Source organism: Microcaecilia unicolor, chromosome 14 (assembly GCF_901765095.1).
Source record: "Microcaecilia unicolor chromosome 14, aMicUni1.1, whole genome shotgun sequence".
Lineage (NCBI taxonomy): Eukaryota > Metazoa > Chordata > Amphibia > Gymnophiona > Siphonopidae > Microcaecilia > Microcaecilia unicolor.
In genome coordinates, this window is record NC_044044.1 from 26,908,866 (window position 1) to 26,923,920 (window position 15,055).

Here is a 15,055-nt window from a genome sequence, read left to right on the forward strand (position 1 = left end):
ATTTCCTTCTTCTTGTTGTATCTCTTCCTATACACCTATTCTCTTGTCAAACTGTTTGAGAAACTTCCCACCTTTTGAATCCTGAGGATGAAATATTCCCTTGTTAAAAGAGTCCCTTTCCCCAACCCCTAGAAAGAACCATTACTAAATTATAAGTTGTGATTCGTGAGTTATGGGGTTGTGGTTGCCTCTGCCTGCCCCCCTCCTTAAGAAAATAAAGCTACCACCACCTCAATTTCTAGTCGCATGCCCCACCCCCTTTCCCTGGTGAGATATTCACATTTAGCTATGACTGAGTTGATGCTCCCCACCCTGTGACCACAACCCCTGGCTCTGGAACTCCTTTCTACCAAAACAAGGACACACTTTGTAAAGAACCTATGGGAGCAGGATGTGTTTGGTAAGCATCATGCAAAAGTTACTTCTAGGAGGGCACAGTAGAGTATCAGTACAGCTGATACTGGTGAGAGGGTATTGCAAATTGTATGGGATTTGTGTTACAAGACGTATGAGGAGAGACTTGCGGACCTGAACATGTATACCGTGGAGGAAAGGAGAAACAGGTGATATGATACAGACGTTCAAATATTTGAAAGGTATTAATCCGCAAACAAACCTTTTCTGGAGATGGGAAGGGCGGTAGAACTAGAGGACATGAAATGAGATTGAAGGGGGGCAGACTCAAGAAAAATGTCAGGAAGTATTTTTTCACGGAGAGAGTGGTGGATACTTGGAATGCCCTCCTGTGGGAGGTGGTGGAGGTGAAAACAGTAACGGAATTCAAACATGCGTGGGATAAACATAAAGGAATCCTGTTCAGAAGCAATGGATCCTCAGAAGCTTAACCAGGATTGGGTGGCAGAGCAGGTGGTAGGAGGTGGGGCTGGTGGTTGGGAGGCAGGCAGACTTCTACAGTCTGTGCCCTGAAAATGGCAGATACAAATCAAGGTAAGGTATTCACAAAAAGTAGCACATATTAGTTTATCTTGTTGGGCAAACTGGATGGACCGTGCAGGTCTTTTTCTGCTGTCATCTACTATGTTACTATGTTTTAAGAGGATAAAAGAGACAAGTTTGCAGTTTTAACATCTCTGCACATTCTGATCACAGGTGTCTCCTCCAAGCTGCAGGAAATGAAAGCAACTTTATTCCAAGAAATGAAACTCAGGCGTGTCGTCTGAAAAAGGAACTTCAGATCGCCTCAGGCAACCAGCACAACTGGAGAATGAGTGATGAAAAGAGCAGAGGAGTGAATCCAGAGACAGTGAGACAAAAACACTCAAGGAAGAGTCAGCGGAGGGCGCGCAGAGGCAGATCCTGAATCTGAAAGCTTGTGGGTGGGGAGCTGATAAAAGAAAGCTTAGAAAGTGAAAGCATTCGTCTTCATCACCTTCGTATCACCATCACCTGTGCCACCATTACTGTCTCTCCATTCATCCCAGGTAACTTTAGGTTTAACAGTAATAAGGTGAGACCAAGATGCTATGTTTACTGACTGATGCCTTTGGACCAACTCTGTGAAACTGGTTTCCAGCACCATAAATCTGGTTTGTGATTTGAATAAGACATATTGGTTGATGGGCAGTAAGATGAACTATGAACTATATTATTTTTTTAACCAGTGCTTTTGGGTATAAGATCACTGGTGGGACTTTCTTCTGAAGGTAACATTGTTTGTTTATTTTTTCTTTTTGAATGTATCTATTTGACTTCTTGTATTGACTTTTTACTTTTCTATATTTAATGGAATTCCTTTCTCTCTTTTGTATAATTTGATTTTGACGTAAACTGCCTTAACCTGTTAAACTTTAGCAGTACAGTAAACATTTAATAAATGATAAATTATATATATATATATATATATATTTATATATTTTTTCAAGGTTTACAATGTTTCCTGCCACAGTTGTGAAGAGAGTAAGTAGCTTTCTCAAGGCCACACAGTGCAGGGGAGGCTGGGATGGGAACCTCAGCTCCAGTTTATGTAGGATGTGTCTCCAACAGATGTCAATTTCTCATTCTTCACAGAAAGCCCCAAAATATGGAGGGCCAAGAGAAGATAAGAATTCTTAAAGTTTCCAGTTCTTCATCCTCTGGAACTCTGAATGTTCTCTGTGCAGGAGCCCCTGTAGCAAGATGCCTTCCATCTTAAGAATTCCGTCAAACCTGGCCCATTATCAAAGTTCTCAATACATTCCATCTTCTTTGCAGGAAATGCAGGAGGAACAGGCAACAAGTCAAGAAGTCTTCACAATGGATAGGGAACTCATAGAGTCAGTAGAGTGGAGAATCTTCAGAACGTTGGTAGAGGTTCAGTCCAATAACCTTCAGAGAAGAATGTCTATAGTAGAGTCTCTACAACATAGTGAGACAGAGGTATCAGTGGAGGGATTTGCGTCCCAGGTCAAGCAAGCAGGCCAAGCCATTCGTGACTTCCAAAAGAGATGGTCTCTTGTCAAGGAAAAGTTCTTTGTGACCCCAGCTGAAGTTACCCTGTGGAAATCACTGAAGAAGACTATGAATTTGCCTGTGTGGAGAGTTGAAGTGAACTGCATGTTGGAGCAGGAGTATGCTTCCCTTCACATCTGTGGTCCTCGAGATATAGTGAAAGTAGCTATGAATGCCATCAGCAAAGTTCTCTACCTCGTAAGCTCATATATGAAAGGTGCATCAAGGCCAAACTCTGATCTTTCAACTCATCCCAAAGTGGTTAGTTTATTCCAGTCACTAAATGATCTCACTGTCTTTGTCTGGAAGGGCAATCCTTCAAACTTACGACAAGATGCTATCATGATAATAAGCCATGGTGAACATGCTCTTCATCACAACATGCCCCCAGGAATAATTAGCAGGGTCTCTCAAAACTCAATGACTTTGTTTAGACAATGTGTCTTGAGCAACAGAAGAACCCCACAAACTATCTTTCATCTTATTTTCCATGATCTTCAGACTGATCACGATGATTCAACAAAACACTTGCTAACCAGTGGCATCATTTGTTCCTTGGAAAGGGCAGCCCAGGATAACTTCCAGTCATTGGCTGTTCTGTGCTGTGATCTGATAGGAGAAACAACAGCTCATATGGAGTGCATCGTCTTGGCAATGGAAGCCTTCTTCAGCATGCAGCCTCGCTGTCCCCTCCAAAGCATTGCATTTGTGGCTAAAGAAGATGCGGCAATCGCCAACATTCAAAATGTGTGCTTGAAGCACTATTCTCAAAGAAAAGACATGCACTACCTCCTTCCTAAGATTCTTCTTTCCCTGAAGGATGTGAAGACAGAGGTGGTGACAGAATCTATAAAAGACCAGAAGGTGAGAGGCAAATACTATGAGGCTTAGAATACGGACATGGCTATAAATTTTAATGGTTGGACGATTGTAGTCTTTGAGTGCCACCAACAAGTCCATCTTTCTGATCTCCAAATAAGCAGAGGAGCTGGGTTCCTAGAATGAATGTATGAAAACAAGACTGACTATATATGGGGAGGGCAAACTTTAACTCCACTATAGTGGCACTCATGTTTCCTTTTCCCCTCCCTTCTTCCTTCCCACTGTGAGCCAGGTCCTTATTGTTCTATTGCCATCCTCCCACCACTTCCTCTCAAATTCACCTGAAATTCCCATAGTATTTGGGATTACTCTTCTCCCTTCCTCCCTCCCCTCCTACACCTTCTCCTATCCCCTTACCCTCTTATAGTATTGTCAATACAACCCCCCCCCCCCCCGGGCCGGGCCTAGGGTCTCTGGCGCCCCCCTGCAGACCATCAGTTGGCGCCCCCCCTGCAGACTATCAGCTGGCGCACTTGCGTGCACCCGCCCTCCCCCCCGGACCTGCCTGGCTCCAAGGCGCGTGGAAGAGCTGGGCGGTGCCAAAGAGCTGAGCGCTGCTCCTCCAAGCTGTTGTCTGGGGCGCAATGGAGGAAATGGCTGGGTTTGGCCTGCAGAGGAGGCTCTGAGCATACTTCTCATTGAGCCTGAGCCTCCTCCGCTCCATCCCCGATTCCCCAGCACTTTAAATTTACCTCTCTCCGCCTCCGGCTCCGACGTCTGCGCAGCGTCAGTGAAAGCGCTGCCTGTCTGACGTCTCTCCACCAGCCTTCCCTTCGCTCGTTCGTTCCCTCTGTGTCCTGCCTTCTTCTGACATCATTTCCTTGAGGGCGGGACACAGAGGGAATGAACGAGCGAAGGGAAGGCTGCTGGAGAGACGTCAGACAGGCAGCACTTTCACTGATGCTGTGCAGATGTCGGAGGCGGAGCGAGGTAAATTTAAAGTGCCGGGGAATCGGGGATGGAGCGGAGGAGTAAGGTTTTTTTTTTTTAAATACAACTTGACGGCGCGGCGCCCTTGAAGGCAGGCACTCCCTGCGGCACTTACCGTGTTGGCACAGCCCTGCCCCCCCTTCCCCTCCTCATGTCCTCTCATCCTTCCTTTTCCATCTCTTTTTCTCTTTGATACTACAGGATCCACTGAGGGCTGCATTCAAAAGCCATTGACCTGTGTAAATTATTATTTATGTAGGCAAAAGAGCTAGTTGAAAACTACATAACCTGTATGCAGGCATTGAGCTCCCTGATCTGAATCTCTAGGCCACCTAAACACATCTCTTTGCAGCACCTAAGGGATGGGAATTGTTTCATAATAGCAGAGCATGCTCACTAACCCAATCTCTTATCTATCAGCGGATGGTGTAGTTGCATGCCATGGCTGTTCCACAATCCATATCTTTTGAGCCACATTCAGCAGAGGTGTTCCCTGGGAACAGGGTCATGGTAGGGATTGCTCCATTAAGTTTGCTTTTAAAATTTGTATGGGTTGCTTTAGTCGTAACGCGAACCCACTCAAAAAATGAGATGCAATTATCAGTACATTTCCTTAGTTGACAAAGTGAAAGTAGATATGCACTTTCTGTTTGAAAACTGGTGCAATGATTGGGTGAACAAAAGAACCAATTGGCAATCTGAAAATTTCTCTGTGTGTGTTGTTCTCTCACTTTAAGTATTTTCAGAATAGGGAGAGCAAGGAATAAATAAAAGACGGTAATGAACAGTGGGTTGGTTGTGGCTTTCAGGGACAGGACTTGGTCATCCTAAATCTAGAGGGAAATTATCTCTTTGATGCCATGAGGACTCTACTGAACATCATTGCTTCTAATTTTTCAGCAAACCTTTCTTGATCAACTCATATCTCCCAAGTCTTCACATCAGTAGGACGTCTGTCCTGTTTAGTCAAACATTATGGGAGCACCATATTTCTAGGGTTATATGCTTAATGATTTGTTCTCTTCTTTTTACCAGACAGATGTGGTAGTATTCCCTTTTATCTCTCAGGGAAGCAGAATCTCACCGCTTTGTCCTCAGGGAGACTTTCTGAATTTCAGGAAGATCCTTGGAAGCCTTTTGGAAGTTGGAGAGCTCCCAGTGGGAGAGGTAGTCTCCATCCCTGCCACCCACATCCCAGGTGTCAGCTGCCAAGTTATCTACATCATTCGACTGGATGAGGAACTCTTTCAAGAAAACAGAGCCAAAGAGGTAGGAATGACAGAGGAACTGTCATCCATCCAGAAACAGCCAATGGGATAGAGACATAGACGTCATGTCAATAAGATTTCTCAGATCTGAATAAATTGAGAGAAGAATGTTTTATGGATACATTGGGAAACAGAAATCAACAATCAAGCTGTAGGTGAAACCTTCTTATTGGATTAACAATGTATGTTTGAGAAGCTTTCGAACGTTATCCACAATTTATCAGATCAGTGGAGAAACAATGCGTTATATTGGGTTTGAATAGTACAAGCTCATCTAAGTTTTAGATTCTGTGCATATGGTATGTATATATAACACACACACATATTTTTTTGTTTGTTTGTTACATTTGTACCCCGCGCTTTCCCACTCATGGCAGGCTCAATGCGGCTTTACATGGGGCAATGGAGGGTTCAGTGACTTGCCCAGAGTCACAAGGAGCTGCCTGTGCCTGAAGTGGGAATCGAACTCAGTTCCTCAGTTCCCCAGGACCAAAGTCCACCACCCTAACCACTAGGCCACTCCGCCATACATATATATATGTATGTGTGTTAACATATGTTAATCCAATAAGAAGGTTTCACCTATAGCTTGGTTGTTGATCTCTGTTTCTTTATGTATCCATAGAAATCAAACAAAATAAAACATGGAAAAGAAAATAAGATGATACCTTTTTTATTGGACATAATACATTTCTTGATTAGCTTTCGAAGGTTGCCCTTCTTCGTCAAATCTGAAAAAAGCAAATGTGGTAGCAGATAGTATATATAAGTGAAAACATTCAAGCATTACTTTGACAGTCTGGCAGGGTGGGAGGGAGGGGGTGGGTAGGAGGTATGCATGGGGACATCAAAGCATTTCATTGATATTCTAACAGGATGGGTGTGGATAGGTGAGAGGAGGGTGATAAACAGAGAAATACAACCTTATGGTTTATAATGGGCTAGAAAACCCAGATCCTTGTTAAGTCCTGTCTGTAGGGTGTCAAAATATTCAATCATTCTGACTTCAAAGGTCTTATGTTCCTGTATTGTTTTAAAGTTATCTTTCAGGATTCTTACTATGAAATCACTGGTGCAGTGTTCTGGTCTTGTAAAGTGTTGTCCCACAGGGGTGGGAACCCGACTGGCACCGGCTATCTTCATGTGGTGTCTGTGCGGGTTAAATCTTGTCTTAAGCATCTGGCCTGTTTCTCCAATATAGCATCTTTCGTTACATTTTTTACACTGAATGATATATACCACATTGGAAGATGAGCATGTGAAAGATTCTTTTATGTTGAATATTTTTCCCCTGTGAATGTCTGTGGGGTCCTGTGAAATGTTTTGGCATAGCTTGTAGCTGGATCTGTTGCAGGGAAATGTGCCCTTCTCTTAATTTTCAGTCCCTGCTCCACTGAGGATCTTTTGAACCACTTGAACGTTAAGTGCCCTTTGGTTTTGATTAAATATACTCATGATAGTACAGATTTGAGAGTATTTAGACTATAGAATAGAAAGATTAGTGCACATTTTTATTTTTGGATGTGCATGAGGTTTTATTGGAGAAAGTGATAGGATTAATTTACTCAGTTCTGAGATTTGTGAGGTATATATTTGCACATTTGATAAGGCTAATCCTTGCACTTATTAATCTCCTTGTTAGAGTTTCCTCTGGTATTATACCATTTGTTTATTTTTTTCCAGAGAATTTATTGGGAATAGTTTTGATTATTTGATACTGCAGACAGAAGCACCCACAGCTAATTTTAAGGAACCCCATTGCTGACTTCTGCTACTACCCTATAACAGCTTGGGTGGCAAATTTGCTATTACAGCACACTAGTTTACCACCCACTTTGGGGGACCTGCTTGCTATATAGAAATGCACACTATCCACAGACACTTTGAGATACGTCGCCAAAGTCATCCTGTGAGTAGCAGCAGTAGGGTGATTGCACTAGCCACAAGGATGCGACCTTGGCAACTGGCCATCTAAACAACCTAAGCATCCTCTTTTGTCTCTCCTCAGGCAATCCATCAGCTTGTCCACAGCAGTCTTCTCTCCCTCTACAGCTCTTTCTTTGAGTCCATCGCCATCCCTTTGCTGGAGTCGGATTCTCTTGGACAGTTTTCTAGGGACAGAGTTCTTCAGACCATGCTGGAAGAGATTGACCAGTTCACAATAGGAAGACCCTGCACCTGGATAAGATATGTGAAGGTCTTGTGCCCACCAGGAATGCCTGCACCTGACACGGTAACACCTACAAAAGGAAAAAAAATTAGGATATTATCAGATTACGATGTCTGATTAGTTGAATACATATCATATGACATGTTGAGGATGGGTGCTGTAATGAATGGAACTAGGTCACCTGATGTGCTTCAGAATGCTGTTATTGGTCAATTCATGTCAACTCTGATCTCTAGACATTTATTTGTTCACCGCAAGCATCCCTGTTTTTCCCCCCAACTTAGCTGAAGGAGGTTACTTCCTGTACACAGCAGCTTATTTCCTGCAAGAATTCTGGGTCACTTCCTGTATTTGGCAATCTACTAACTTTTAGTACAAAGGAAGTTACTATTTGCATGAAGTCTAGGTCACTCCTTATACATGAGAATTTGCTAACTGTATGAAATCTGGGTCACTTCCCATTGATGGAAATTTGTTGATTGCAGGAAGTTGAGTCACTTCCTATACAAGGGACATTACCTGCTTCAGGAGGTTATGGGGGTCTCCTTCTTCTACATGGGACATTATTGCTTGACACTGGATGAAAGATATTGCTATGTCCTATAGAAAAATGGGAACCATGTCATTTCCTGTTCATGGAAGGTCACTTTGTTGAGGCAGACTGCATTATGCATTTGCAGAGAGTCGAGACTTGAGTGTTGGTGGAATGGACTTATCATTATTTATCACATATTTTTGTGTATTTCAGTATTCTACCCACAAAAATTCTAACTCATTACTTCTTACTTTTGCAGTTAATTGATGAGAACCTCAACTGTGCTGGTAAGATCAGACCGTAAACTCTGTTCTGCACATCTGAAATCCTCCCCTCCCCATATCCCCAGGCTACTTTTTGTTATCATACGCCTACAAACGTAGGAAGAGAACAGTTACAATATTCACATCTGGGTTAAAAATATGTAAAAATTGCAGCCCTTGTTGGTATGCTTCCCATGGCAGTTGTGCTGTAGAACAGAATATAGGATTACACTGTTAGACCCCACTGGTCAGTACATATTTCCCAGCATCCATCCTGTAGGATGAAAGGATTATTTAATTTATTTATTTTTCCACTGAGCACGCCCTGAAACGCAGAACACAGTATGTAACCGTACAACAGGCAACAATGTTTTTGATTTCCATTCCAGTTCACGATGATAACATCTTAGAAACAGATAATTCAAATTGCTTTTCTTCTTTTAAACACAAGGTGTTCTGTTCTTTTCAGAGACTCTTGGGTTCTTTCTGATGGATGACCCCATCTATGTTCGATATCTGTATAATCACAGGGCTGTGCTTAAGACATTTAAGAGCAGTTTTCAGAGGCACCAGTGTCAGCTTAGGATCTGCCAGCAGCGGAGGATCCTCCAGTTTATTCCAGTAAATTCCCGTTTTCCAAACTGGAGACAACTTTTCCACTGGCGGTCAACATGTGAGGCAACATTTCAAGCCATGAGATGCAACTACACCGTCCACTATGAGAAAGATCCTGAGTTGCTAGTCATGCTCCATAAGCACCCCTCTGTACTGAATGAATTTCCATCCATCAGGCTATATGAGCAGATGTGTTTAATTGGCCTAAAGGATGAGGTCAGGATGGCACAGCAGATCCTCAAAAGCATGGTTTTCCAAAAGAAACAAATAACCAGCCAACATCCAGTCCCACACTTACTGAGATGCATTATTGTGAAGGATGTGATGGAAAAAGAGCTGGAAACTTCATGCCCCAATGTGACCATTGAACTGGAGGAAGACTGCAGGGTCATCACATTTGAAGGTCCCCGTTGGCAGGTAGCACTGCTGCAGAGAAGGTTTCAAGAGCTATTGAATGCTTTTCACTCAACCCCACTTTCCATTTCAAGCTACCAGTATTCTTTCATTCAAGCCTTTGGCATGGAGAAGTTCTCAAGGAGGTTCTTTCTGGACAGGGACATCGCAGCTTTTCTTGAGTTGCTTCCCAGATCTGGTGACATGTCAAGTCTCGGGATCTTTGGACTGAACTGTGAGACATTGAGAGCAGCAGAAAAGCAGTTTCAGAGCTTGATGTTTCAGGTCAACATTGGGATATCAGAGGCTGCAGTGCGTTGGGTGGCCGATATGGAATGGCAAACATTGCTGCAACGCTTAGAAGAGGAAGGGAAAATAGCTGTCTACCCTGTGGAATCAGCAAATGGTACTTTGAAGGAGGTGGCTCTAGTGGGCTTTGAACCCAATGTCAGCAACAAGGAAGCCATCCTCAAAGAATTCTTACAGGAGTTTTCTCCTGTTGAGGAAAGGTTGGAGCTGACGAGACAGGAACTGGTGGATGTAGGTCAAGACCTGTTGAAGACCATGAACTGGAGGAATTTGAATGTGATTACTGATGTGGCCACCCTTCATGGATCCACATCTCTGGTGGTAAGTGGCCTCCAGAAGCATGTCCGCGCAGCCAGGGCGATCATCAGAGCAGACCTCCAGGCCATCACATTTGACACTGTGCCCATCACAAGCACTTTGTGTCAGTATTTTGAGGAGAGTGGAGCTGAAATTCTTCAGAAGCTGAGTCTGGAGCTGCAGTGCATCATACAACTGAGAGTAGGACCTCCAGGTGACGCCATGTCATCATTGCAAGAACAGAAAATGGTAATTAGCTCCCCCTTAAGGAACAGTATTGCCGCTGCATCTAAACATACCTTGCCTTTTTCTGCCTCAGGCACTTCCTCTTTCGGGTTTATTCCTGGGTCTTCTTTCTCTTGTCTCTCATGCACTTAATTTGTTATATTTAAGCATATTTTGAAACAGAGGTTAGGAATCTTTTAATATATACCACCTGCAAACCATCAAACTGGTATACATTCAGGTATTTTCTCTGTCGCTGCAGGGCTTACAGTCTGAGTTTGTAGCTGAGGCAATGAATGAATGTTTTGTTTATAGATTTAAACAATTATATTCTGTCCCCCCAGAAAACCATCCAAACTGGGGTAACAATAAAATAAAATACAAGAGTACACAAATCAAAACTATACCTAAAAAAACACAAAGTAAAAAAAAAAAAAAAAGAACGGGAAATAAAAAAGAAATCCCGCAAGGTAGCTTTGCAAATGGGCAGAAAACTCTCGTAGCTCTGATCTCAGGCACTGATTTCAGTTTTTTTTTTACCTGATTCAGATCTCTCCTTGCAGGTGCCACAGGAGGAGCATCAAAGCCTGCTGAAAAGGTGCCCAGAGGGAATCAATGATGCTGGTACGTTCATAGACAAGACCCTTCCCTTTATCTCACAATGGGGGTCTTTTACAAAGGTACACTAGCGTTTTTAGCACGCATTAATGATTAGCGTGTGCTAAATACTAGAGACGCCCATAGGAACGCATAATTAAACTCTGGAATTCGTTGCCGGAGAATGTGGTGAAGGCGGTTAGCTTGGCAGAGTTTAAAAAGGGGTTAGACGGTTTCCTAAAGGACAAGTCCATAAACCACTACTAAATGAACTTGGGAAAAATCCATAATTCCAGGAATAACAGGTATAGAATGTTTGTACGTTTGGGAAGCTCGCCAGGTGCCCTTGGCCTGGATTGGCCGCTGTCGTGGACAGGATGCTGGGCTCGATGGACCCTTGGTCTTTTCCCAGTGTGGCATTGCTTATGTACTTAGGCTAAAAATGCTAGCACGCCTTTGTAAAATGGGCCCAATGCTTCCCCCTCTAACACTGATAATTCAGCTCCCTCCCTTGGAATCTGTACATCTTTCTACTTAAACCAGCTGTATATCTGTTCCCCAGGATATGACTGGCTGTGTGGCAGACAGAGAGAGAGGGAGAATCAAGGCATCTAAAGTTAATGCCCCTACCTGCCCATGCCCCTCCCATGGTTCCACCACTTCCACCCCCTTTTCAGAGGCGTGTTTAAAAATTTACAGGTGCATCTTTATAGAAAACCAAGTAGGAAGATGCATGTAGAAATTCAAATTCTTGCCAATTTGTGCCAATAATTGATTGATAGCGCCCAAATTGGGCACACACTAAAATTTGCATATGCAATTCAAAGAGCCATTTATAGAATCTGGAAAATCTACACGCATCACTGCACATGGGAGAGGCATGGGCAAGTTAAGAGCGTGGCCAGAACTTACACACTAAGATTCTAGAATAGTGGTTCTCAGCCAATGTTTCGGGACACAATGGTTTTGGTGATTTTTTTCTGGCCAACGCTCTCGGCACTTTGATTGAGAGATTTTGCACTGTGCTCAGTTTGAAGTTTCAACAGTAGTGTTGTTATAAGGACTATTATCACAGGACTTTGTTTGTGACCCCTGACGCAGGAGCTTGGCTGCCAAAATGCAGCCCGTGTTGGATCTTTGCAATAAAGATTTCCCTTGTCCTGTTCCTGAAGGCCCATTTCTTCTTTTATGTTTGCTTTGGCACATAAATGCCAAATTATGCAGTATTTCATAACAGAAATTATGCGTGTAGTTGCCGATATAAAATTCATACTTAGTGCGCAGCCTAAATTTTGGTGACCTTTGCAGAATTTCCCCCTGAGCATCTGCTGGAGTGGCAGTAATCCTAGTTTTTTTGTTGTTGTTGTTACATTTGTACCCTGCGCTTTCCCACTCATGGCAGGCTCAATGCGACTTACATGGGGCAATGGAGGGTTAAGTGACTTGTCCAGAGTCACAAGGAGCTGCCTGTGCCTGAAGTGGGAATCGAACTCAGTTCCTCAGTTCCCCAGGACCAAAGTCCACCACCCTAACCACTAGGCCACTCCTCCACTGTTGCTACTATTTGAGATTCTACATGGAATGGTGCTATTCCACTAGCAACATTCCATGTAGAAGTCGGCCCTTGCAGATCACCAATGTGGCCGCGCAGGCTTCTGCTTCTGTGAGTCTGACGTCCTGCACGTACGTGCAGGACGTCAGACTCACAGAAACAGAAGCCTGCACAGCCTTCTACATGGAATATTGCTAGTGGAATAGCAACATTCCATGTAGAATCTCCAATAGTAGCAACAGAATCTCAATAGTAGCAACATTCCATGTAGAATCTCCAATAGTATCTATTTTATTTTTGTTACATTTGTACCCTGCGCTTTCCCACTCATGGCAGGCTCAATGCGGCTTACATGGGGCAATGGAGGGTTAAGTGACTTGCCCAGAGTCACAAGGAGCTGCCTGTGCCTGAAGTGGGAATCAAACTCAGTTCCTCAGTTCCCCAGGACCAAAGTCCACCACCCTAACCACTAGGCAGTTGAATTGTTCAACCCCCCCCCCCCCCCCAAAAAAAAAAAACCAAAAAAACCTCTCTCTGGCAAGATTGGTGGTTTCAATATATCTATTTTTGTTCACAGGTGACCATGCAGCATCTGCCGTTTATATCTTCGGAAGGCCCAACGAAGTGGCAAAGGCCAAGGAGGCAATCCACATCTTCACAGAGCGCTTTTGGGAAGAAACCGTTACCAGCCCCTTCATTCCTGCCATCCAGGAGGACAACTGGAACAGCATCTTAGAGAGGCCATTCCAGTTTCCTCTAAAATGGCTGCTGCGTGGCAACTGTATCACCATCCAGGGTACATGCCACAGTGTGATAGAGGCCTTGAAAGTTATCCAGCTGCATCTTCATAAGAAAGAGCTAAGTTTGGCTGTGGCAGAAGAGCTGTCAAAATCTGTTCAATGGTATTATGAAAGCGACCCTCGCTATCTCCCCTTTGACCTTGAAGCAAACTATCAGCTGGAAACACGGTACAGGAAGCAGAAGGAAAGAGCAGAGGTGCTCTTGGGAGCAGAGAGAGCCACTGTGGACCTAAAGCAGCAAAAGGCTTCTGTAACAAATACCAGGACGACCTTGAAAATTAAAAGAAGAGTCTACGGTTCAGGTAAGATAAAACAGCTTCTAATACCCAGGCTAGAAATGTTCCATCTGCACTCGAGGTTCTCCCATCAGGAGGGAGGGTAAGGGGAGCATTTAATTTCCCTAGCTGGTGCTTTGCAGGACCATCTGCATGCACTTTCCCGTCTTGAGGATCCTGTAAGTTTCCTCTTGAAACCTACAATCCTTCGGTTAACTATGGGCAAAGTCAGATGGGAGCTCAGGTCTTGACTCAGTGGATGTTGCAGAATTTCACCGTGTATTTCTTTATAAAATGTATATACTGCTTCCCCCCAATAATCGTCCACAGTGATATATATTAAAACAGTCGTAGAAAATGTGATAGTGGAATAGCTGAGAGAGAGAAGCATGAGCCACAGTTACCAGTCACCAGCACCTCTAAGTCAGCGTCTTTCCTTGTTGCAGAGTCCCTTGTGTTCTCTCCCTTGTTCCTTGTTTTTACTCTCTCTCCCTCTCTTTTAGTCTCTGAAGGTCAGTGTTTTTCTCTTTTTCCCTCTTCTCTTTTTGGCCTTTATGTATTCCTGTTTTGTTTGTTTTTTTGAGAATTTGAAACTGCAGGGTCCATAAATGACATGGTGCAATCTCAGCCTGGCTCAGCCTGGCCATCAGAACTGTAACTGGGCATTTTAGTGCCCAGGGCAGGCAGTGTATTTATACTCCCTGCTCATACCCCTATCCCTGCTCCTGACTCCCACTGCATCCTCTAATTGCCCTCCATTTCTTTTTTTGATGTCTCCCCTTTTCCTTCTGAAACTGAATGACTGAAGGATTGTGGCACACCTCCTTCCAGCCCACATTTGCATTTCAGTCATTTTTCCACCCCCCCCAAAAGATTTGTGCCCTGAGCAGTTACCCCTTTCACCCACCCCTATTTACAGTCCTGCTGCCCAAGATGGCCTTACCTTCAGGTGCAGTGCTGATTGGCTGCTCACAGACCCCTTGTAGGTCCTTGTTTCCTGCTGATGTGTCCTGTAGGGCTGGGCTCACTCTTTTCATCTTTTTTTTTTTATATCCATGCTGCTGATAACGTCTCCTCCTGTGCTTCTGATGCATTGTCAGGAAGGGAAGAAAGGCAGAACCTGGCTGCTGAGTTTAAGAGTTGGTGGGGGAAGCTAAAAAAAAAAATTAGCTGAGTTCTAGCCTGGATGTGAACTTGACCCTCTTTTAAACTGCAACTGGTTTGAGGGATTCTTCAAAAAAAATATATATATATATCACCATCCTAGTGCCGAGCAAACGTTAGACCTTTAAAGTTGGTATTTTTGAAATTCTGTTAGCTGTTCTCCCTACGAGCAGCCATGTTTGACAGAGAATAATCAGTGATTTCACACGCTGCTCCTAATTGGCCAAAATGAGCTATGATATCACAAAAAGACATCTCACCGGTACAGACATGTCATGTGAACCAATCAAATAGCAGACTACGTGGTGTCACTTGTAACATTTGCTACCCCT

At 43.7% G+C, this 15,055-nt stretch overlaps 2 protein-coding genes across 6 annotated transcripts in view; both read left to right on the forward strand.

The window, feature by feature from the left end:
• The first annotated feature begins 1,115 nt into the window (after positions 1-1,115).
• LOC115456967 (olfactory receptor 5V1-like) overlaps positions 1,116-15,055 on the forward strand; it is a 46,532-nt gene continuing 32,592 nt past the window's right edge. For 2 of the 5 annotated variants that reach the window (XM_030186374.1, XM_030186378.1), the window contains exons 1-8: positions 1,116-1,664; positions 2,029-3,312; positions 5,296-5,529; positions 7,537-7,761; positions 8,493-8,520; positions 8,966-10,359; positions 10,899-10,959; positions 13,062-13,586. In XM_030186374.1, the coding sequence (XP_030042234.1) occupies positions 2,137-3,312; positions 5,296-5,529; positions 7,537-7,761; positions 8,493-8,520; positions 8,966-10,359; positions 10,899-10,959; positions 13,062-13,586 (3,643 nt within the window). In that variant the 5' untranslated portion in view covers positions 1,116-1,664; positions 2,029-2,136. The remainder of the gene's footprint in view (positions 1,665-2,028; positions 3,313-5,295; positions 5,530-7,536; positions 7,762-8,492; positions 8,521-8,965; positions 10,360-10,898; positions 10,960-13,061; positions 13,587-15,055) is intronic. The other 3 variants (XM_030186376.1, XM_030186375.1, XM_030186377.1) reach the window with 3 other exon arrangements.
• LOC115456971 (dnaJ homolog subfamily A member 4-like) overlaps positions 13,503-15,055 on the forward strand; it is a 77,221-nt gene continuing 75,668 nt past the window's right edge. Inside the window, exon 1 of the mRNA XM_030186386.1 lies at positions 13,503-13,586. The gene's annotated coding sequence lies outside the window, so the exon portion shown is untranslated. The remainder of the gene's footprint in view (positions 13,587-15,055) is intronic.